The 24,379-nt window shown below is 37.4% G+C and overlaps 3 protein-coding genes across 3 annotated transcripts; all 3 read left to right on the forward strand.

Moving 5' to 3' along the window:
- The first annotated feature begins 233 nt into the window (after positions 1-233).
- Positions 234-1,178, forward strand: LOC133761943 (olfactory receptor 2F1-like). Its single transcript, XM_062194943.1, has one exon. It carries the CDS (start codon positions 234-236, stop codon positions 1,176-1,178), a length of 945 nt encoding a protein of 314 aa, XP_062050927.1.
- An 8,241-nt stretch (positions 1,179-9,419) lies between these two features.
- On the forward strand, positions 9,420-10,352 carry LOC133764200 (olfactory receptor-like protein OLF3). The gene has a single exon (XM_062197877.1). The coding sequence runs from the start codon at positions 9,420-9,422 to the stop codon at positions 10,350-10,352; it is 933 nt and encodes a 310-aa protein (XP_062053861.1).
- A 7,499-nt stretch (positions 10,353-17,851) lies between these two features.
- On the forward strand, positions 17,852-18,591 carry LOC133764210 (S-phase kinase-associated protein 1-like). Its single transcript, XM_062197888.1, has one exon. It carries the CDS (start codon positions 17,852-17,854, stop codon positions 18,341-18,343), a length of 492 nt encoding a protein of 163 aa, XP_062053872.1. The 3' UTR covers positions 18,344-18,591.
- The last annotated feature ends 5,788 nt before the right edge of the window (positions 18,592-24,379 follow it).

Raw genomic sequence — 24,379 nt, forward strand, 5'->3', positions numbered from 1 at the left:
GCCCTGTGCCCATAGTCAAGAGGGAAAAACTGGTACCCAACAAAGAACTGAAGCAACTCCATGGTTAGGAATCTGGACCCAAAAGAGAGTTCAAGTTTTACCATTAAGCTTTCTAACTCAAGTGCCTAAGCTTTTTAATAAATATTTCCCATGTAGGGAAGGAGAAGCGTTTTTGGTTTGGTTACATTCTGATATTTAATGATTTGTAATTTGGGATTGGTCCTCCAAGGCTCATGGGCAGGGAAAACCAGACCTGGATGAGTGAGTTTATTCTCCTGGGGCTGTCCAGTGACTGGGGTACCCAGGTATCCCTCTTTGTCCTATTCCTGGCCATGTATGTGATGACTGTAGTAGGAAATTTCCTCATCATCCTCCTCATCACGCTGGACAGCAGGCTTCATATTCCCATGTACTTTTTCCTCAGTGTCTTGTCATTTGTGGACATCTGTTACACCAACAGCACTGTACCCCAGATGCTTGTTCACTTCCTGTCAGCATGGAAGTCCATCCCATTTCACAGCTGTGTCTTCCAGCTGTATATTTCTCTAGCAATGGGCAGCACCGAGTTCTTCCTGCTGGGAGCCATGGCCTATGACCGCTACGTGGCATTGTGCCACCCACTGCACTACACAGTCATCATGCATGGAGGACTGTGCCTGGGGCTGGCCGGTGGCTGTGTGATGGCAGGATTCACAAATTCAGTGATGCAGACAGTCATCATCTTCCAGTTACCCTTGTGTCGCAATGTCATTAATCACTTTGCCTGTGAGATGTTGGCTGTGCTGAGGTTGGCCTGTGTGGACATCTCCTTCAACAAGGTCATGGTGGCCATCTCGGGATTTCTGGTGATCATGCTTCCCTGCTGTATGGTTTTATTCTCCTATAGTCACATAGTTGCTGCCATTCTGCGCATTCGCTCTGTGCAGGGACGTAGCAAAGCCTTTGGGACCTGTGCCTCACACCTCACTGTGGTGTCCCTGTGCTTTGGAACAGCTATCTTCACGTATATGAGACCTGTGGGTGCCTCCTCAGCAGATCAGGAGAAGATGGTTGCCCTCTTCTATGCCATAGTGACACCAATGCTTAATCCCTTAATCTACAGCTTGAGGAACAAGGATGTGATGAGTGCTTTTCAGAGAGTATTGGAAAAGTTTGTTGAAACAAAGAGAAAGATTTGAAGAATTCATTCTTCCCTCCAACATTCCAAAGACAGCACCATAGACAATGAGGAAACTATGGATCTACAAGAGTTTCTGATATGGTGAATCACATTTTCATAAATTGGCTCTCTATACTATAGTTTTAACATAGTGTTACCACCATATTATAAATGTGGTAAAACACAAACAAAAAAAATTCCTTCAGTTGTTAAACTGGGGGTCTGCTTGGGAGTATGTCCTCCTTGACTCTGCACCCCTCTATGTTTCAAGAAATGCAGTGTGGACAAAATGAGGAGCTTCAGAGTGAGAACAGCCACACTTTTCTGAGCCCACCTCTCACCAGCAAGATGGCTTTGAAAAGTGTACAGAATCCCTCTGAACTCTAGTTTCCTCAATTATAAAAAAGTAATAAAATTTAGTATGTGTGATTATAAGTTATAATTTTTGTAAAATGTCTAGCAGAGGGTTAGGCATACAGTGTATATTCGACTATTCTTTAACATTTGTGTCTATTGGGGGTGGCATGTGGCATAGTGGGTAAAACCCCTGCTTGCAACACAGGCATCCCATATAGGCAGTTGTTCAAGTCTTGGCTACTCTACTTCCCATCCATCTCCATGTTAATGGCCCGAGGAAAGCAGAGAAAGATGGCCCACGTTCTTGGGCCCCTAAAACCCACATGGGAGACATAGATGAACCTCTTGGCTCCTGGTTTTGGCCTGGCACACCTCCAGCTTTTGCAGCCATCTGAGGAGTGAAACAGTTGACTTAGGATCTCTTTCCCCACACTCAACCCCGTAACTCTTTCAATTAAATAAATAAATCTTTAAAAATTGTATTTGTTAATGTTTTTGTGTATTTGAAACCCAGGGAGACACACACACACACACACACACAGAGAGAGAGAGAGAGAGAGAGAGAGAGAGAGAGAGAGAGAGAGAAAGGAAGGAAGAGAAAGAAAGAGAGAGAGAGAAAGAAAGAAAAAAAGAAAGACAGACAGACAGACATATATTGGTGGTTGGGATAGAGATCTCCAATTCATAGGTTTACTACACAAATGCCTGTAACAGCCTGACTAGGACAAGCCAGGAATCCAAACCCAATCTGGGTATTCCACATTGGTTGCAGGTACTCAGTTACTTTAACTATCACTTTCTGCCTCCCAGGGTATACAATATCAGGAGGCTGGAATTTGGGGAGCAGAGCTGGGACTCAAGCCCAGGCCCTCTGATATGTGATGCAGGTGTCTCAAGCAACATCTTAATCATCGGGTCAAAAGTCTGCCCTGGGGTTGGCATTGTGGTACAGTAGGTTAATCCTCCACCTGCAGTGCGGGTATCCCAATATGGGTACAAGTTTGAGTCTGGGCTGCTACTCTTCAGATCCAGCTCTCTGCTATGGCCTGGGAAACTAGTTCCTGGTTTGGCCTAGTCAAGAAAATGGCCCAAGTGCTTGTGCCCCTGCAGGCACATGGGAGACCCGGAAGAAGCTCTTGGCTTGGGATCAGCTCAGCTCTGGCCCTTGTGGCCATTTGGGGAGTGGGCCAGTGGATGGAAGACCTCTATTTGTGTCTCTCTCTCTCACTGTCTGTAACTCTACCTGTCAAACAAATAAATATAAATCTTAAGAAATCTGCACCATCAACTATTAAAAAATTGTTTTAGGAAAAAATTGTTGGACTAAGAATTATGCAACCTTCTCTTTCCCATATAATTATTTGAGTTTTTCTTCTGTTTCTATGGCCATTGTGGATCAATGTCTGTTACAGGTGATCTAACCTAAAACATTGCATCTGTATTTATCTTTCTATATGTCTATCCATCATTCTATTTATTTTTTAATTTTTTTGACAGGCAGAGTGGACAGTGAGAGAGAGAGACAGAGAGAAAGGTCTTCCTTATGCCGTTGGTTCACCCTCCAATGGCCGCCACAGCCGGCACACCACGCTGATCCGAAGGCAGGAGCCAGGTGCTTCTCCTGGTCTCCCATGGGATGCAGGGCCCAAGCACTTGGGCCATCCTCCACTGCACTCCCTGGCCACAGAAGAGAGCTGGCATGGAAGAGGGGCAACCAGGACAAAATCCGGTGCCCTGACTGGGACTAGAACCCGGTGTACCAGTGCCGCAAAGCGGAGGATTAGCCTGTTGAGCCACGGCGCCGGTCCCATCATTCTATTTTTAAGTTAACTTTTCTACCCAAGACAGACAAGAGCTTTCTCACAAACTCCAAACAAATGTTTCCAATTGGTTGCTTAATAGCAATTATATAATATGAATCTCCTTAACATAGCTAAAATAGAACTGGTGTGCTTGTTTCCTCTATCCCAAACTACTCATACTTTGCCAGAGTACATTATCACATTATCACTGTATTTTTTAAAGGAATCCTCATTAATGAGATGAAGAAATTGGTTTTACAGATAAGTTTATGCCTTTTCCCTCCTTTACCTGTATAAATAGTGGCCTAAGGGTAAGGAATGGAATCCCCAAAGTACAGGGGAGAGAAAATAAGAAAAATAATATTTATGAGAAATGTCAGCAACATCTTGGAAGCTACAAAGCAACATTTCCTTCCTCTTCCTTTCCTCCCCATGCCTCTTCTCCTTCCCTTCCCTCTCCTTTTTCTCCCCTTTCCTACCCTCCTCTCTTGTAAGATGCAGAGCTAATTCGGGATTTATTGAATTTCTCTTTCCAACTCTAGCACTCATAAAGATAGTCCTTTCTATGTAAATGGCATATTGTAGTCAGCTCTAGAATGAGTCAGGAATTGGCCTGTTTTAATAGAACAGTGCCATATAGCCGAGCAGAGGATGGGCTTTCATATGATCAATGAACACAAGTGAAAATCTCTCACTCTAGGAAGGAGAGAGAGAAATGTATTGTAGCTCTACAGCTTTCACAGCACAAAGCCTAGCATCTTATCTGGAGATTGCTTGATTTACACTGAACACTATCATCTTTAAGCACAAAACAGAATAAGATCTGTGTTTGGTAAAGGAAAAGAATGGGCACAAGTTCTAAGAGAGTTACAGGTTGCAGAGGTAAATTTCCAAACACAGCATCCCAGTAAAAGGCAACATCTCACCAAAGACTGGAATCTCCCTGCACATATGCAGATAGAATTGTGTGCACAGGCTCCAGAGCTGTCTGGACCAGGAGTTATTGCTCAATGGGATGTGGGGATTGGTGAATTGGATTGAGGATGTAGATTTAATCACATCATCATGCTCACAATGGGAGATAAAAGTCCCTACCATTCCAAGGTATTACCAAAGACTCAGATGTACTTCCCTTGAGATATTAAAGTTTGCCAAGTTCTATCCCCCACTCCAGGGACAAGGAAATGAAACTTTGATTTGCAAACTTGAAGCAGAGGTTTAAGTGTTGGGTGTAGAAGTGGCCATACAGATGGGGATGGAAACTACATGAAATTTGATAAACAAAACATAATTAGCCCCTTGAGATTTCTTCCCTAAAGTTTGAGAAAGTCACTTGTTCCAAATGCACTTTCTTCAAATTCCACAACTTTCACAGCCCTACCACCTTTCCAAGATATTTTCCATAATAAGCACCCTTAGTTTTTCTTATAAGGGAACAAAGGTCTTTCAATCATGTGTCCACCATATGCTGTTGTGTTGATTTCTTTATCAGACACATAAGTGTAAGCATGATGACCTTTTCAAGTTTACAAAAAAGGCTAACTGATGATATGATGCAGAACATAGACCCAAGTAGAAATGATAAGAAATACTTCTCCCCTTCCATCTGTTGTCTGGGTGGCTTGAAGGCCAGATTTCACCTTACAGGTAAGTGGGCAAGAACCTACTCTATTCTATAATGACCACTGTATCAGTCTCTGAAGTGAATCAGATTTGAAGTAGAAATTCTGTTAGTCCTCTTGATATATTTCCTGATTTTTATGTTCAGTTAATTCTAGACTTTCAACAGTAATACACAGCACTATACTTATGGGCAGCATAATGGATAATTCCCAGGTTATCAGATAATCCTTGTTTACCTACTGACTCTTCCCCCATGTAGTCACATCATCTCTTTTTCTCCATATGCAAAATATAGATAATAAGCCAAAGTTCTGAATGCTACTATTATACTTATTATATTATATTAATAGATATATAATATATTTAGTATAATGTCTGGTGTAATATGTGCTCAGAAAATAAAAAGTAAAAGCTTATACTAATGTGACCTAGAGATAAGTACAATTACAATTTAATTCTTCTTGTAACATTCATTCTGCTTCCAAGAGTTTTTGCATTTGTTTGGCCTAGGATGCTTCAAGACTTTGCTTTTTTTCTTCCCAACTTCTGCCACCAAAATAATAGAGGAGACCGAGTTTTTCTAAACCCAAACATGACAATTCAATGATTCACTGTGCAATTGACTTTGCATAAGTTTTGTTTAACAAATTTAACAAGGGACAGACTTTCCTCTTTCACACTTTAAAAAATGTCAAGTACATTGTATTTGCTAAAAAGGAAAATGTTTACCCAAGTGACAGGTCACTTGAAAATACATATAATTGATTGCATTAATAAGCAAAACCAACATAGTCCTAAGCTCAGATACTCTTCCTTTTGACATGTTTTTTGAAGACAGGCAAAACTACTTGTTTTATTGTTGTTTAATTTTTCTTTGGCTCAGGTTACACAGTTTAAGTGTACACAGTATAAGTGGCTACACGATGAACTGTCATTTCTACCTCAAAGTCACCTGTGTGCATCTACCCATCTGCTGATAAGACCTGGAAGAGCTGCAGCATCATAGTTACATTTGAGCTCTTAATAGAAGGATCAGAAGAAAGGTTATCTGCAGTAAGTTTTAATTCACAATATAGAACAAATCCATTAAAATACACAACATAATATAGAACAAATCCATTAAAATATAGAACAAATACAGAACATAATATAGAACAAATCCCATTAAAGAACAGGTCACAGAGGAAATACTTCTTGGAAATTATCTCACTTTGGTATATTTTCATTTTTATTTGTGACTTACACAGTTATTAAGTTCACTTGTTTAAATCCTATAACAAAACAGGAAGTCTAAAATAACTGTTAATTCCTTTAATATCTTTACTGCAGAAATTCTTGAAGTGTGTGTGTATGGAGAGTCAGAGAGAGGCAATTCTCTAATTGTCTTCTAAAACAGCAGATGTTCCAGCCTTCATGCCATTATGTGGGAAGGAGAAAATAAAGAAAAGGAAAAAGGGAGCAGTCTCACATAGAGGAAATATAATTTATTCTTTAGATTTCAAATAATACCCCTAGAAAAGGTGGCTGTAATGAATTTTCTAGAAAACTCCCTTGCCCATGAAACTAGACCTAACCATTCTCTTAATCCAAATATTCTGAAAAATATAAGTGCAGGAAACCTTATTGGGAGCAAAGCAATTGAATGGGAAGGAATGGATAGGTCTTGCATTATCTATATTCTGTAGTATTGTCCCTTTTGCTGTTGGTGAATCTCTGAAAAGCACTGTAGTATCAGAATTACATTTATGTGGGGCTGTGGTAGGAAACCTATCCAGCTCATATTTGTATTTGTATTTGCTTTTATGACTTGGAAATTTTTCCAACAAGTATAATAATTCTAGTACAAACATCTTTTATGCCAATGCAAGATGTGGCAGAATAAAAAGAAACTGAGGTAATACAGATTATAGAATAATAGAAAAGCACAAGGAAGAGAGCATAAAGAAAACAATGCTATTGCATTTTAGTTATGAATGCTAAAAAATTGTTATTTTTGAACATTGTATCAAAATAAAGCTCTTGATTATAAATTACCTAGTTTTTAATTTTGAGAGGCAGACACATCCACACCCACACCCACACACATACACACACACACGGAGGGAGGAGAGCACTCCCAAAATGCCTGCAATGGCTGAGGCTAGACTCAAGCCTGGAACCAGCAATGCAACCCAGGTCTGGCCTGTGAGTGAAAGGAACCCAACCACTTGAACATCACTGCTGCCTTCCAGACTCTTAGCAAGAAGATAGGAACAAGAGACAGAGCTGAGAATTGAACTCAGGCTCTTTGATGTGACTCATAGGTACTTTAACTGCTAGGTTTAATGCCCGCTTCAATTGCCTATTTCTGATGCAGATTTTGAATCTTTTTTCTTTTCATGTGGTGAAGAACCTTACCACATGTAAGCACTGTGCATTTGTTTGCTGTTCTTACAGCTGAGTATGTTGTCCAGTTGATTTTGGCATGGGTGATTAAAATTTTCTATATAAGGTATTGAATTGGTGTCTGACATTGATCCTTTCCACTAAATTCTGTTTATTTATCAGCTTATGAAAACTCTGTTTTTAATAAGCTCCTTGGTATCTAGGAACTTATTCAAAACAATACTAAATCCTAAGTACTGTGTAATTAACTACCTGAATATGGTCATCTTCATGATGATAACCTTTAATCCTAAGTACCCCAACCACCTGTGTTAATTACTCATGTAATGGTATGATCTCTACCAACAATTCCTCAAGTTTTCAGGCTGAGACTAGAAGCTTTCAATAAATGAAATAGTAGTCTATTTTCTCTCTGTAGTTGGATACCAATATTTTGTATAGACCATTCATAAATTGTCACAGTATTCTCTACAAGACCACAGACCCCCAAAATGTAATATTTTATGAATAGCTTCCTTCTTTCTATAAGTGATTAAAGATAAAATAAATCTTATTTGGGGGTAAAAATTACTCTGTGTGAGATAATATATCATTGTAGTCTTGATATTCATTTCCTTGATGTTTAGTTGTTTCTGAGAATCTTTTAATACACCTGTTGGCTATTTATGTGTGTTCTTTTTTGAAATATTTCTTCAAGAACTCAACCATTTTAAAATCTATGCTTATTTTTGTTTTTTTCTACTGATTTGCTGGAGTCCTCTATATGGATATTAACACCTTATACAGTATGTACTTTGCAATTTTTTATTTCATTTTAATTGATTATTTCCATGCTGTATAGAAGCTTAATTAAGTATGTTTTTAAAAAGAAAAACATATCAGTACTACTACATTATATACCAAAATCTTCATCCTCTATCCTTCAATCTTCACTGATAAAAACCAATGCATTTTCCACAGAAAGTGAATGAACTACACCTTCCCCAAGCAAACATTGTTAGCAAGTAATAAAGTAACATCATTAAGCAGTTTGTTAAATTAACCTTGAGGGCCTGAGAGATTAATTGTGGTATACCTTCTCATCATTCAACACCTGATCTTTGAAGTTGATGTCACCCAACTGGGCAAATAATATGAGATAGGTAGGGAGTAAGCCTTCCTCTTGAAACTCTAAAAGTGAGAGGGAAAACTACAGAAAAAATTCAAAAAGTATTTAGTGATAAATGTATATAAACATTGTATGTAGAACATGTAATGTCTCATGGGTGCATTCTACTGAAGATGGGTGAGTAGGGATGTGATTTAAGACTCAGAGGAGATTTAAGTTTTGACTTTCATTAGTATTTTAATGGACAGGTCATTCATGTGTGCATTAATATGGTACAATGGGATGCATATTTGTGGCTGTACGTATATGACAGAACTTCAAAAGCTTCATGGAAATGGAATTAGCATATAACCATATTATGAAGCAACATAATTTTGAAATGATAACTTTTTTTCATGACAAACATTTTCCTTGGCCCCTTTGAAGATGCCTCATTTATGTGGATATGTATAGTGGGGAGGGTACAGGTGTGTGTGCGCGCATGTGAAAATTAAAAGTTGAAATGATTAAATCAAGTTGATTAGCAAAAAAAAAAAAGACTTAGAGGAGAAATAAAGGAAGCAAAAAGTACTGAATATCATTCACAATTCAAAAATACCTTTCCTCTGGACTAAAATCTGCTCACCACAAAGACAAGAATTATCTCCTATAATAACTAATAAATTTAGATTTTAAGTATAAATTCTTTACCAATATTCTTTTTTAAATAAGGTACTATTTTTAGGAAAAGAAATCATGTTCCAATAAACTGAATTCCCAGAATGTAACTTCTTTTCTGCTTACTCTCCAGCTGCAGAGGTGTTCCACTGTGTTCTTCATCCATGGATGTGTTCAGGCAGAGTTTCAATGATGATTTGGCTGAGATATCCTGGGTAATTTTTAAGTTCAGATTGGTATACTCTTAATATCATCTAAAAATCGCCCTTCCAATCCTGGGTTTCCCTGATTTTTTATGTCTACATTTTAGTTTTGTCCTCAGAAGCTCATGGGCCAGGAAAGCAAAAACCAGACATGGGTGAGTGAGTTCATTCTGCTGGGGCTATCCAGTGACCGGGGCACACAGGTATTCCTTTTTGTCCTGATCCTGATCATGTACATGGTGACTATTGGGGGAAATTCCCTCATTCTCCTTCTGATCAGACTGGACAGCAGGCTTCATAACCCCATGTACTTTTTCCTTAGTGTACTGTCCTTCGTCGACCTTTGTTATGCAAACAGTTTGGCTCCACAAATGCTATATCACTTGCTCTCACCCCAAATGCCCATCCCTTTCCACAGCTGCGTGCTCCAGCTCTGTGCTTCCCTGGCACTGGGTGGGTCTGAGTTCTTCCTGCTGGGAGCCATGGCATACGACCGCTATGTGGCAGTGTGCCATCCATTGCACTACACAGTCATCATGCACGGAAGGCTTTGTCTGGGACTTGCTGCTGGCTGCTTGGTGGCTGGTTTCACAAACTCACTAATGGAAACAATCATTACCTTCCGCCTTCCTCTGTGTCGCAATATTATTAACCACTTTGCCTGTGAGACCCTAGTGGTGCTACGGCTGGCTTGTGTAGACATCTCCTTCAACCAGGTCATGGTGTCCATCTCAGGATTTCTGGTGATTATGCTTCCCTGCTCCCTGGTTTTATTCTCTTATGCTCGAATAGTTGCTGCCATTCTACAAATTAGTTCTGCTCAAGGACGTAGCAAAGCCTTTGGCACCTGTGCCTCTCACCTCACTGTGGTTTGCATGTGCTTTGGCGCCACCATCTTTACCTACCTAGGCCCACAGTCTGCATCCTCAGAAGAAAAAGAGAAGATGATTGCTCTGTTCTATGCTGTGATAGCGCCCATGTTGAACCCTTTGATCTACAGCTTAAGGAACAGAGAAGTTATGACTGCATTACAGAGAGTTTTAGAAAAAGTCAGATAAAGGGTCAAGAATCTTAAGAACTTCTTGTTATCTGTCATCAAAAAGAGACAGTGTTGAGAGGACTCACATAGTTACACTAAAAATTATTATGGACTGAGCCATGCAAAAAATAATGTAGTCCTCCGCATGCTTAATGAATTTCCTATTATAGACCAATATTTGATAAGTTACATGTTAGTGATCCATGAGAGCCCTCTTTTTTAGAGCATATTTTCTCAGAGGTCCAGTGATCTTTGCACTTCATCTGCCCAACTTTGGATTTTGTCACTGTGTCATTGTATAAAGAATGATGCCTAGCTCCATCAAAAATAACTGGTTTGAAATCCTTGTTCTGACTTTCACCAGCTATACCATCTGGCCAGTTAGTTAACATTTTATGGCTTAATTTGTCTTCTTTGTTAAAAAAATAGCACTTACCTTCTAGAATGGTTGTAAATACTAGAGATAATTTGTGTAAAATGCCTACATTACAGTTGACAGTTTCAAGTAATCTGTTATCTTTAGCCAGGTCAGTGTTCCAAATTGTCAACCAATGCACAAACATTACTAGAATATATAGCGAATGAGTGTTGTCATTCTTAGAAATAACTTCCAGAAATTAAAGATACAATCACTTTAGACATTTTGGGATATCTCTTGAACTCTGACCCTTTCTGACAAAGAAGACAATTTTATACTAACCATAAATAAATCAGGTAAACTGTAATATTTGTTTTATTTTCATAACTATGATTCTTTTTGGATGTTTTAAATGACCTAGGTTCTCAAAATTTGAAATTAAGATATTCTTTATATAGCTTTGCAACTGTGATGTAACTAAGGACATTTCTGGTAAATTTCATTACCTGAAATAAACTTACCTATAATTCCATATTTACAAGAATTTTTTGAATTTCTGTCATAAATGGTAACCCCACATTCTGAACTGTTAATTCAAACCTAACCAAAACTATCTATATGTGTTGTTGCTTCCTCTTCTCTCAAATTCTTTTTAGTAAATATACCAACCTGTCAATATAGAAAGCAAATTCAATACATCATTAACGAACTCTAGTTCTTAAGAGTTCCTAGTGAATATTAAGTCACTAAATTCTCTCAACTGATAATTAATAATCTATCATAGAATTTTTCCCAAGTGCTAAAATCTGTGTTTTCAGATCCTTTTTCCTAATTTGGCAAATTTAAGGGGTAAAAAGCCCACATTTGTTTGTCCTCATATTTATGATATAGATTATAAAAGCTACTTTGTGTGTGTGTATATTATAAGAAGAAATACTTTCTTGTGTGCCTGTTTCTTAATTTCATCATGTGAAGAGAATTTCATTTGATGAAAAGATTCATTTAATCCTTTTTTCCATATATTAACATAAAATCAAATTTTATAAAGGTAGTCCTTTTCTATCCCTTTACTTCAAATATTTATTACTATTATTCAAATTTTTCACTTTTTCTACAACACTTTAGGTTATATCAGAATATTTACTAATTGGATATTTTTGCAGATTCATGTCTATCCCTTGTATCTCCCTAATGCAGCGTAGCTATCACTATAAAAATATTTTCTCATAATATATAATATTGGTTAAAAATAGATAATTGATTTAGTTTCCTTATTTTCTTCTTTTACTTCACATTAGAATTTTTCTTGATGATACACAATCAGAATACTTTCAACTACTCAGCTCTTGCAAAATAATTTAAAAAGAGACACCTTCACTTCAGGAAAATATAGTGTAAGAATAAGCACCTAGCCACTCCCCGCCCCCCATCTCAAGAAACCACTAGCATGTTCGTAGAAAAATGAAAAATACATTGATACTGAAAGGAAGGGTATTTTCAGCCAAAAAATTTTAAGAATCCCCACCAGAATCACCAATAATGTGAAATTAAAGGAAACATCAAAGAAGAAACAAAAAAATGAGTAGAAAGAATTCCCCAAAATGCACTGATTTTTCCTAATTTAGAGATAAAAGAACTGTATGTGTTGGCAGACGATGGGTAAAATGGAGTCAAGGAACTGAGAATCATTTATCTTCCCCACAGTACAGTATTCTAAGCTCATAAAGGAAAGGACCACAAGAGAAAGATCTTTTATTGTGTTAAATTGACCCCCTAATTGCAGCATGAGCTCACTCAGATGTAGAGAAAAGCCATTTTAGCTTGGTGAAGACAAAATTAAAAATAACTATGTACCATGGAAAAAGCAGGGATCTCTAATAGAAATGAAGTCTATCACATTTCACTTTTAATACTTTGAGTCAAGAACAGTAGGGGCTAGTAAACTACGAACTGAAACTCTTCAGATGACAGGTTTTTTTTTTTTTTTCCGACTCTAATCAGTTTTATATCACTTAATAGCAGCAGGAAATTACTTTCTGGAAAAAAGAAAATTAGAATCAAATATTGGGGGAAAAAGACTCACAATATCCTAACTCTGTGATCGTAAATCCAGGTAATGTTCCGTGTTTCATCTTTGCACTGCTGAAACAACCAAGCTAAGCAAGAACAGCTGTGAAATGACTTTCTTTGGTGGAACAGTTTATACAGCACTGAGGAAAATCATACAGAGACCTTTGCTTCCTCTAAGACTTTGATGCTTCTCTCTTCACTTGGCAGCCTACTGAATGACAAACCAATGATTTAAGTCTAAATCATTAGATATCCACTTTCAATTTTAAGCATACAAGTCTAATGACCAAATAAATATACTGCACTTGTGGAAAGGTGATCAGAGGCTGGGAAGCCACATTTGCTATGATACTGATTTGAAAGACATTCCTCATGAAACAAATAATAGGGTCTAGTGCTGTGGCGCAGTAGGTTAATCCTACCCCTACCGGACTGGCATCCCGTACGGGTGCTGGTTCTGTGCCAGCTGCTCCTCTTCCAAACCAGTTCTCTGCTATGGCCTGGGAAAGCAGAAGATGGCCCACGTGCTTGGGACCCTGCACCTGTGAGGGAGACCAGGAAGAAGCTCCTGGCTCCTGGCTCCTGGCTTCGGATCAGATCGAATTGGCTCAGCTCCAGCTGTTGCAGCCATTTAGGGAGTGAACCAGCGGAAGAAAGATCTCTCTCTGTCTCTCCCTCTCTCTGTCTGTAACTCTATGTTTCAAATAAATAAATAAAATCTTTTCTTAAAAAAGAAACAAATAATAAGTGTAAACAACAAATATTAGTGCATTTGTATCAGTGGAATCATGTTAAATAGTGTTAGTAGAAAACCTAAAGAAATACTAGCTTAAATACAATGGAAATTAGTCTTAAGCAAAGCAAGACTACCTGACTTTCAAAGGTACAGGAACTGAATCTCCTTTTCTGTTTCTGATGCATCATTCTAGGCACATAACTTCTATCTTGTGTTCTAAAATATGACTTGAGGTCCAGTCAACACACTCCCATTTTGAGCCATCAAAAATACAAGAGCATCCTATTTCCATTGGGGACACTTTTAAAAGTCATACATAAAATTGCTGCTTACTTTCTACTGACTAGATCATAGTCACTTGACCATATGTACTTGTATATTCACAGGTGACAAAGGTAATTATTAGTGATTATGTACTTACCTTAAAGTGAGAAAATTTTCTGATAATAAGAAAGAAGACCAGCATGGTCATGAATATCAAAGGATCTAGTAATCTCTGGTGATATTACTCAAAAGAAATTTAAATATATCAACTTGTTGAAAGTAAGGTGATAGGACAATAAAATGAAATATGAAAGAATCTAAGAGGATTACAGTAATGTACAGATATAAAGAAAGCTAGATCATACTTTATGAATGACATTAAAAGCAAACTTAACAGTGTAGAAAAATGTATCTTTAATATGGAATAAAAATGAAGATGACAAATATAATACAGACAAAAAAGATACAACGTATGGATAACTGGTATTTCTGATGGAAAAGACATTGAATAAAAATTATTTTCTGTTTTCAATTATAATTAATTAAAACTTCACTTCAATAAAAGGTTTCATCCTTCAGAATAAAGCTCACCATTTTCCTTCATATTAAAGTGACATAATAAACCTGCATATACGTTGGTGAAATTACTGAATTTTGGGTATAATTATAGGATCATAAAGATCTAAAAAGCAATCAAAATGGTTACTTAGAAACATATTAAATTAATGTATTAGTTTTTCATTGATTTGTGATAGTCACACATTTATAGAATAAAAGAACAGAAATTTATTATCATAAATATTATTGATATATCAGAAGTCCAGGCATTATATATACCCAAGTTCTGAACTGAGGGCCTAACAAGGCTGAAATTAAGGTGTCAGGTGGAGCAACCATTTTATCTGAGGCTCAAGGTCCTCTCCCAAACTCACTAGTTATTGAAAGAGCTTGCATTCTCATGACATGTAACCATAATACTGTTTTGTTGTTGTTGCTAGCTCCTGGGGACCAATCTCAAATCTCTATACATGGCCTGCTCCTCTCACAGAAGCAGCTTTCTTCTTAAAGACTCTATTGTCCAAATCTCTGACATCTGGGAAAGCCTGAAACTTTTTATGGGTTTCACATGATTGGGTCAGTATCAGCCAGGACAGTCTGTATTTCAAAGAAATCAAATCAAGTGATCAATTACATCTTTAAAAATCTCTTTTTCTAGGTAGTGTAACATTATTACTGGAGTGAAGTCTCATGATGTATTGCCCTGCTCATAGTGAAAGGGAAAGGCCTGCACAGGTTATGTACACAAAAACTGAAGATTGTGGGTCAAATTATAATTCTGTCTAAGGCATCTAGAATCAGTCTTTGCAATATTAGATTAAAGAAGACAATGTAATTATAGCTATCTACAGAATATTGGGTTTAAATACTGCAAAATAAAAATACTATGCCAAGTTGTTATTGTTTGCTTTTATTAATGACAAATACATATTTATATGTGCAAAAAAATTTAATACAATTATTACCCATTCATTCTTCATGAAGACTATAATAATTACAACAAAAATGTGACAACTTCATCAATGAAAGATAACCTATAATAAAGTACTAGGAGATGTAAAACTTAAGCTGTTACAAGACAGGCAACATGTTAACATCTCTAAAGTATAAAATTAAGTTTTAAATGCTGTAAACTTGTATGCGTTAAAAGTGAAGAAGAAAGCATGAGAGTAGAAAGTAAAAAATGAAGCTGCTATAATCCACAGGCAAGGAGGAATTGAATGGATCCTAATGTCAAAAAAGAGGTTTTCATTAGATCTCATTAATGAGTCTTCCTAACAGACAAAACCAAGCATTTCCTCCCCACTTCACATCCTTGTTTATTTGAAGCTTAATCGGGAGTCCACACTTTACAGGTGGTCTTTTTCATCTTGGCCTTTATCTCCATTTGGCCTACATATCTGACCAAATTACTAACCTCCTTTGATTCTAAGATTCTGAAATAGTTATTATGAAAGTACAATCAAGGCCGGCGCCGCGGCTCACTAGGCTAATCCTCCGCCTTGCGGCGCCGGCACACCGGGTTCTAGTCCCGGTCAGGGCACCGGATTCTGTCCCAGTTGCCCCTCTTCCAGGCCAGCTCTCTGCTGTGGCCCAGGAAGGCAGTGGAGGATGGCCCAAGTCCTTGGGCCCTGCACCCCATGGGAGACCAGGAGAAGCACCTGGCTCCTGCCATCGGATCAGCGCGGTGCACCGGCCGCGGTGCGCCGGCCGCGGCGGCCATTGGAGGGTGAACCAACGGCAAAGGAAGACCTTTCTCTCTGTCTCTCTCTCTCTCTCACTGTCTACTCTGCCTGTCAAAAAAAAAAAAAAAGTACAATCAAATGATATATAGTCAAAGCAGTAGACATGTATTAGACACCAGAACACATATCTGTTGTTAACTAGCAGATAAAATAACTATTTATAAATTTTTAACATATAAGGTATTTTCAACCTCTCAGAATTTTCAGCTACTCATGATTTTGAATTCTAGATAAATGTTCATTTTAATGCAAAATTTATTTTCATTACTTCATGTTAAAAAAAAAAAAAACAATGTCTGATAAAATATCTGTTTCAGACCTCACAAAACCTGAATAGATCCTTGACTGAATTGCTTGGTTCATAAACTTCTCATTTTGTACTAGGTCATTCCCTTTATCAAAATTTGATGTAACATTGCCAATTTTAAGAAATAATGAGAAGCCTGCTTGAGACCACTTTACATATCACCTTTCAGATAATGGGCCTATCTATGTCCTTTTACATATAGATTCCTTGAAGGACTTGGAGGCACTTTTCGTATCAATTTCCTCTTCCTTCTATCACTCTTTGATCCAAACTAAAATTTTGCTCCTATCATTCTTAAGAAACCACTGGTATAAAAGTCACTAAAATCTTTCATGTTGCTAAAATCAAACAACTTCCTTATGTCACTCAGCTACTCTTGCAGCATTATCATAGAGTGGATTCAAATTTTCCTTGAAATTCAATTAGCTCACTGCAAGCAACTCAGACTCCTTTGCAAAATTCATATCCTCCTTCAAATGACTACATGTAAGAGGATGCAAGATTCAAATTTGTTCTTATCTCCAAATACACTAATACCAAGTTGATCTTATTCAACTTCATAACAGCTAAACACTAATGGCTCCCAAATTTACACATTCCGTTCTACTCCAGTATTTGACAATTCTACTGGTTTTCACATGTCCAAGTGCAATCTATACTTTGACTATCTTCATCAAAATATTCCTTTCACATAGCTCCTTATCTCAATATTTGTCATAACTATACATTTAGACCCTTCCTGGATTCTTCTGTTTCCTCATAATAAATATTCAGCCCATCAGCAGCCAATTCTTTTGGCTCTAGAGTAAAAACATATATCCATCTTAGGACTTCCACATCTTGTTACAGTGGAGCATTTTATGTCAAATTAATTCTCCTACTGAAGATGATTAGAAAAGCTGAAGAGGATTATAAGAATACTGACCCTGGATAATTAGAAAACTCCCTGGACAAAGCACTTGAGGGCCAAGATCACAAAGACAAGGAAGAGGAAAAAAGGAAGGCCAAACACTCAATAGAACTTTGTTCTCCAGGCATTTTTAAAACTTTTAACCAGGGGCAAAGATACTCAGAAAAATGAGCAAAACTTATGTAGATTCAAAGAGCTTAGAAAGTGATATTTGCGCCCAGTGCTGTAGGACAGCAGGTTAAGCCATTGTCTGTGGCACCGGCATCCCATATGAGTGCCAGTTCGAGTCCTGACTGCTCACAGTTCCAATCTATGTCCCTACTAATATGCCTGGGAAAACAGCAGAAAATGACCCAAGTACTTGAGCACTTTCCACCCATGTTGGATGGAACTCCAGGCTTCTGATTTCGGCATGGCCCAGTCCTGGTTGTTGCAGCCATTTGGGGAGTGAACCAGTGGATAAAAAAATCAATCTCGAGTGGCCTTGTGTCCGCCTTTCTCTCCTCCTTGTGTTGACACTGCCCCTCTCTCGTCAGCCTCCAGCCCGCTGGCTCCTCAAACCCAAACACCATGCCTTCAATAAAGTTGCAGAGTTCTGAGGGAGAGATTTTTGAAGTTGATGTAGAAATTGCCAAACAGTCTGTGACTATCAAGACCATGTTGGAAGATTTGGGGATGGATGATGAAGGAGATGATGACCCGGTTCCTTTACCAAGTGTTAATGCAGCAATATTAAAAAAGGTCATTCAGTGGTGCACTCACCACAAAGATGATCCTCCTCCTCCTGAAGATGATGAGAACAAAGAAAAGCGAACGGATGATATCCCTGTTTGGGACCAGGAATTTCTGAAAGTTGACCAAGGAACAGTTTTTGAGCTTATTCTGGCTGCAAACTACTTAGACATCAAAGGTTTGCTGGACGTTACGTGCAAGACTGTTGCCAATACGATCAAGGGGAAGACTCCTGAAGAGATTCGCAAGACCTTCAACATTAAGAATGACTTTACTGAAAAAGAAGAAGCCCAGGTACGCAAAGAGAACCAGTGGTGTGAAGAGAAGTGAAACGTTGTGCCTGACACTGTAACACTGTAAGGATTGTTCCAAATACTAGTTGCACTGCTCTGTTTATAATTGTTAATATTAGGCAAACATAGACAAATGCAGCAGCAAATCATTTGTTTTAGCAGAATATTGTCCTCACTGCATGTGTAGTTTGAGTACAGATTCCAAACCCGAGTTTCTTCTAGTATGATTGAAAGTTCCTGTTTACTTTGCTCTGAATAAAACTGAACTGTGGGTTCTCGATAGAAAGTGGCATTTGGGGCTTCCTCTCTTCTCGCAGAGTGATTGCTGCCTGGTTTATTGTCCAGTTAAATTGAGTGATCTTTTAAAAGTTGGCATTGTAAATAAAACAACTTCCAAAAAGTTTTCTGAAATAGAATTAAAAAAAAATATTATCTTTATTCATGAGTTGGAAACTGGAAAGAGGCTACTTGACACAAACGTTCTGCGTGGACCCATTAGGATGTCTTTTAGCTGCACGATCAGTCAGTACCACTGGCACTGATCAGCTTGTGTGTAGCAGGGCTTCCTTAATTGGTTCTGAGGACTTGTTCTTACTTTTAATCCTCTCGGCTTTGAGTATATTGCCTAGAAGACTCAGTTACTACCTAGTTTGTGGTTTTGGGGGTGGGGAGAAATGTAATAGACAGTTTGTTAGCTTTTCAATTAAAAAAGACACTTAAAAAAATCAATCTCTCCCTGCCCCTCTCTGTAACTCTTTCAAATAAATAAATCTTTTTACAAAAGCAATATTTATATTTCAGAGTACATCAAAAGCCAGTATCTTTCACCAACATACACATGTTAAGTATTATATGTAAAATACTACTCTTCAGGAATAAGGATGCACTGAAAATTAAAACCTCCCATATTCTGGTCATTCAACAAAAGTAATATGTGCCTAAGATAATTGCCTGTCAGAAGCCAAATAAATGTACCTTTGATGAGGGTAGCATTATATAGATGTTATCAAATTGCATTTACAAGTCTCCATTCATATTTTTCAACATTCAGTCAAAAAATGACCTATCCTAGAAGACATTAAAAATGAGGGGACGCCATAAACAAGAGTGTCAAATTGTTAAGTCAACAACAGGAGTCACTGTGTAGTTACGTCTCATGTGGGATCTGTCCTTAATGTGTTGTCCAATGTGAAGTAATGCTATAACTAGTACTGAAACAGTATTTTTACACTTTGTGTTTCTGTGTGGGTGCAAACTGATGAAATCTTTACTTAATACATACTGAATCGATCTTCGGTATATAAAGATAATTGAAAATGAAAAAAAAAAACTTGGTTTTAAATTGGACATTGCATAGAAAATTAATCAATTTTTAAGAAATATCATGTAGGATCTCTGTCCTTAATGTGCTGTACATTGTGATTTAATGCTATAACTAGTACTCCAACAGTATTTTTCACTTTGTGTTGCTATGTGGGTGCAAACTGTTGAAATCTTTACTTAATATATACTAAACTGATCTTCTGTATATAAAGAGAATTGAAAATGAATCTTGATGTGAATGGAAGGGGAGAGGGAGCGGGAAAGGGGAGGGTTGCAGGTGGGAGGGAAGTTATGGGGTGGGGGGAAGCCATTGTAATCCATAAGCTGTACTTTAGAAATTTATATTCATTAAATAAAAGTTCAAAAAAAAAAGAGAAGGCATTTTAGATAATAGTATCAAAACCCTGGAGTAAAATATGTTTCTACAACTAAGAAATGCAATTAAATTAAAGGTAAAAAAGGTTAATATGTTCAATATCAGGTTAGAAAGATAGATGGGAAGCTGTGAAGTACAAAGTAACGCAAGAGAAAACAACAATAGTCCATGGAGAAATAAAAATGAATGACAATTTAAAAGGATATTAGTGATATAAATGATATGATGGAAAATGTCCACTATTTCAAACACTGAGAAGACCTAAAACACATATAATTGAAGTCTCATAATGCGAGAAGAAAGAGAGGGGAAAAATGAATATATAAATAACAGCTAGCCATTTAAAAAAAAAAAAACAGAATGTTAAGATATCAAGGCAATTTATGAAAAACCCACGGCCAGCATCCTATTGAATAAGGAAAAGTTGGAAGCATTTCCACTGAGATCTGGTACCAGACAGGGATGCCCACGCTCACCACTGCTATTTAATATAGTACTGGAAGTTTTAGCCAGAGCCATTGGGGAAGAAAAAGAAATTAAAGGGATACAAATTGGGAAGGAAGAACTCAAACTATCCCTCTTTGCAGATGATATGATTCTTTATTTAGGGGATTCAAAGATCTCTACTAAGAGACTATTGGAACGCATAGAAGAGTTTGGCAAAGTAGCAGGATATAAAATCAATGCACAAAAATCAATAGGATGCCCCTGCGTCCACAGCCTCCTCTTCCTCCTTCTCCTCCTCCTCCTCCCCGTTCTCAGAGTCGGAGTGCGCCCTTATTGTCTTTAGATTCTCTCCTTGTCCTTAACTTTTGGCAATTTAATTACAATGTGCCTTGCAGAAGAACTTTTTTGTTGAGTTGGCTCGGGTTCTTTTACACTTCTTGTATCTTGATATCCATGTCTTCTTCAAGACTTGGGACATTTTTAACTATTATTTCATTTAGCAAGTTCTCAATGCCTTTTTCCTTCTCCTTCAGGAATTGCTATAATATGAGTATTTGGCTGCTTAATAATATCCTATATTTTGCATAGACTTTCTTCATTCTTTTTATCTTTGTCATATAGGGTTAATTCAAAATCTGACCCTCAGATCAGAAACTCTTCATTTGTTCTATTCTACTATTGAAGCTCTCAGTCATATTTTTATATCATTAATTGAAATTTCCACCTTCAAAATTTCTGTTTGGTACTTCTTAATGATTTTTATCTCCTTTAGTGAAATTTTCATTCATGTCACCTGTGGATTTCCTTATTTATTCAAGCTGTCTATCTGTATTTTATTGCGCTACATTGAGTTTCCTTACAATTATATTTTAAATTCTATTTCAGATATTTCAAATATCTTCAGATTAGGATCTAGTTCTAGAGAATTACTGTGCTCTGTAGCACAGTAATGTTATGCTGCTTTTTCATATTTCCTGTGTCCCTACATTAACATCTACATATCTGGTGTGACAGTCCTATCTTCTTTACTGAGGAGGTTTTATGGGCAAAGAGTTTATCATTTATATAGAATGATGGTTATCACTTGATTTGTTGCTTTGGTTTTGGTTCTAGGTATAAACTCTGAGTAACCTTCAGTGTAACCTCTGAGAGATTCTTTTGTTTTAATCAGTGTCAGCTGTGTGTATAAGTGGCGCTGTGGTCTAGTCTACAGCAGTTTGTAAAGGTAGAAGTCAGTTTGTGATAAACGTGTGCTTCCAAGGCTATGTAACTTCAGTCCCAGTTACACCAAGGATTGTGATAGCTGTGGCCCGTTCTTTGTGCTAAGGATATAAAGGAGGTGTTCCCTTGCCTTACTTGCAAGTCTGAGTGATGCTGGAGTTTGTGACACCTATAACTCTTTGTGACACTAATAACTGTAGCTTTGTGGCTATGTGACCTTTCCCAGGTTCTGAGGAGAGAGAGAACAACTGGTGCTGGGGCTCATCACACCTAAAACTCTAGTTCCAGCACTGAAACATGTGAACTGAACCCTATTCCAGTCATACAGGAGAGAGGGTAGGGTGGGAAGTATCATTATGTTCTTAAAACTGTATATATGAAATATATGAAGAAATGTGTCTCCTATTTATAAATAAAAAATGTTTAAAAAATTAAATTTCATGAAAGTCAAAAGCTACCAAAACCCACATAAGAAATAGGCAACCTAAAATTTCCCTATGTAGGAATTTATACTCAATATAGTTAGCTGTATAGTTAATATAGTTAAATTCCATATCTTGACTTTATAGTTAAAAATCTTCCCATTAAAAACTACAAGCTCAGATGACTGCACTAATGAATTCTATTAATTATATAAGGGTTATATAGTATTAGTTGTACACAAACTCTTCCAAAAATAGAAAAGACCACTTAATCCATCATTCTACAAGGCCAGAATTACCCTTATGCCCAGACTAAAGATATGAATAGGAAAATACAATCACAGATCAATAATGTTCATGAACACACAGAAATAATCTTAATTAAATATTAGCAAAGTATTTTACAAAAATATAATAGATCACAATCATGAGGGATGGTTATTCAGGACATGCAAGCTTAGTTCAACATCCAGAAAGAAATCAAATCAATCTATTTTTCATGACAATACTGAAAGAAAAAAAAATTATCCCAATAGCTGAATAAAAAGATAGTAAATATAATTCAAATTCAGTTATGATGAAGACTTGAAAGCATTATCATAGAAGGTAACCTAACCAATAAAGGGTATCTACAATAATTTTCAGGTAAAGTCATCTTTAGTGATGACATACTAAATGATTCCCCTCTAAGACTAAAAACATTACCTGCATGTTCATGCTCATCTTTTTCTTTTAATTGGAAGTCCTAGCCAAAGTGATAAGGTCAGAAAATACAACTCTTAATATCTCCATTTATCATTCATGAAACCACAGTGAATATGACAGCTGACACATCAGGCACACATGTAGTCTTTCTTCATGTGAGGGTTACTTAGTTCTACATAATATAGAGAAGTGATAGCCAACTAGAGCTTTGTCCCAGAATGTGAAATATTGGTCAAGTGGTACAAGGAAGCTCACAAAATGTGACAATGACCCCATCATGATAAATTATTTATTAAATATTTAAGGCATAACCATTAAAATATTTTTTATTTAAACTTTTACCAAAATGTAGCTATATTAATTGATTTCTGGTATCAATATCTGCCTTGGAGCATGGAAATGATCATTCTGTTTCAGATAAGCCAAAGACTTAATAATAACTGAAAATAGAGATTTAAATGCAAAAGAGTTTATTGCATTGTTCCATCTTTCAGATTGAAAGGAAACTAACATATGGCGCTTTTCAATGTATGTGGTCATCAGTGGATTTTTTTCCCCATGGAACTAATATCATGTGAAACAAATAAGATCACCACACTTAGACAAATGAAAAATTTCTCTGGAATCCCACAAGAGACCTGAACTGCTATCGTCAAGGTTGTTTTCTCTTGGGTACTGACAGAGAGTAGGAGAAGTCTTGTAGCATATAATGCCCTCAGAATCTAAAGATCATTACAATTTGGCTTGCCTGAGAACACTGCAGTGTTCCCTAAGAAAGTGATGGGTGTGCTGGTACCAGGGTGCTGGAAGAGCCAGCTTGATGCCACATCAGGCACACACATAGTCTTAGCACGCAGGACTCTCCTCTCAACTTGCTCTGCCTATCAGCTTGGAAACAGAGGGGTAATTTGTGCCCATTCACTCCTCCTAGGTTTAGGGAGCGGGTTCCTCATATCTACTCAACACCTGAATCTTTTTTTTCTGCTTCTTCTTATTGTAGTATCAGTGAAGAGTTTCTTTTCACACCTCAACCCATCAGAGGCCACTGCACCAAGGTGAGTGCCCCTTTTCAGAACATGACTTTCTAACTATGCAAGCAGCACTCTTCGAGGCCTCTAAATCTGAATGCTTAATGCCCTTTCATTCTGCCCACTCTCTATTCCCAGTAATCAGTATGGCTGACAGTATCTGAAATCGAAATGCAGCCAGTTATGCAATGAGCTAAGGAAATAGTCTCCTCCTGTTGTTTTTAACAGACTTCTCCTGGTGTTGGAGCAGAAACAAATGCCACGAAGTGTGATCCTGGCCATTAGGTCCCTTCCATGTCCCCTGACAGGCCCGTAATACACACTGCACATCTCCTGCTTGTGGCTGCAGCACAAAAGTGGCTCCTTCTTGGTGGGGAAGGAGGTTGCATTTTCATTTAATTTAAATTACTTGGAACCTAATTTGTATAGAATCCAAAACAAACTAGAGGAAAGTGCACACACAGCAGGTGCCAGAATGGAGAGAAGATGAGATGTTTGATTTGAGATCAATGGCAACATCTGTCATGATGTAACATATTTTTTGAGTACTC

The sequence above is a fragment of the Lepus europaeus genome, chromosome 1 (genome assembly GCF_033115175.1).
Source record: "Lepus europaeus isolate LE1 chromosome 1, mLepTim1.pri, whole genome shotgun sequence".
NCBI classification, from domain to species: Eukaryota; Metazoa; Chordata; class Mammalia; order Lagomorpha; family Leporidae; genus Lepus; species Lepus europaeus.

Excerpts from the sequence above, each read along its gene's own strand:
- LOC133761943 (XM_062194943.1), top strand. The coding sequence starts at position 234 with ATGGGCAGGGAAAACCAGACCTGGATGAGTGAGTTTATTCTCCTGGGG.
- LOC133764200 (XM_062197877.1), top strand. The coding sequence starts at position 9,420 with ATGGGCCAGGAAAGCAAAAACCAGACATGGGTGAGTGAGTTCATTCTG.
- LOC133764210 (XM_062197888.1), top strand. The coding sequence starts at position 17,852 with ATGCCTTCAATAAAGTTGCAGAGTTCTGAGGGAGAGATTTTTGAAGTT.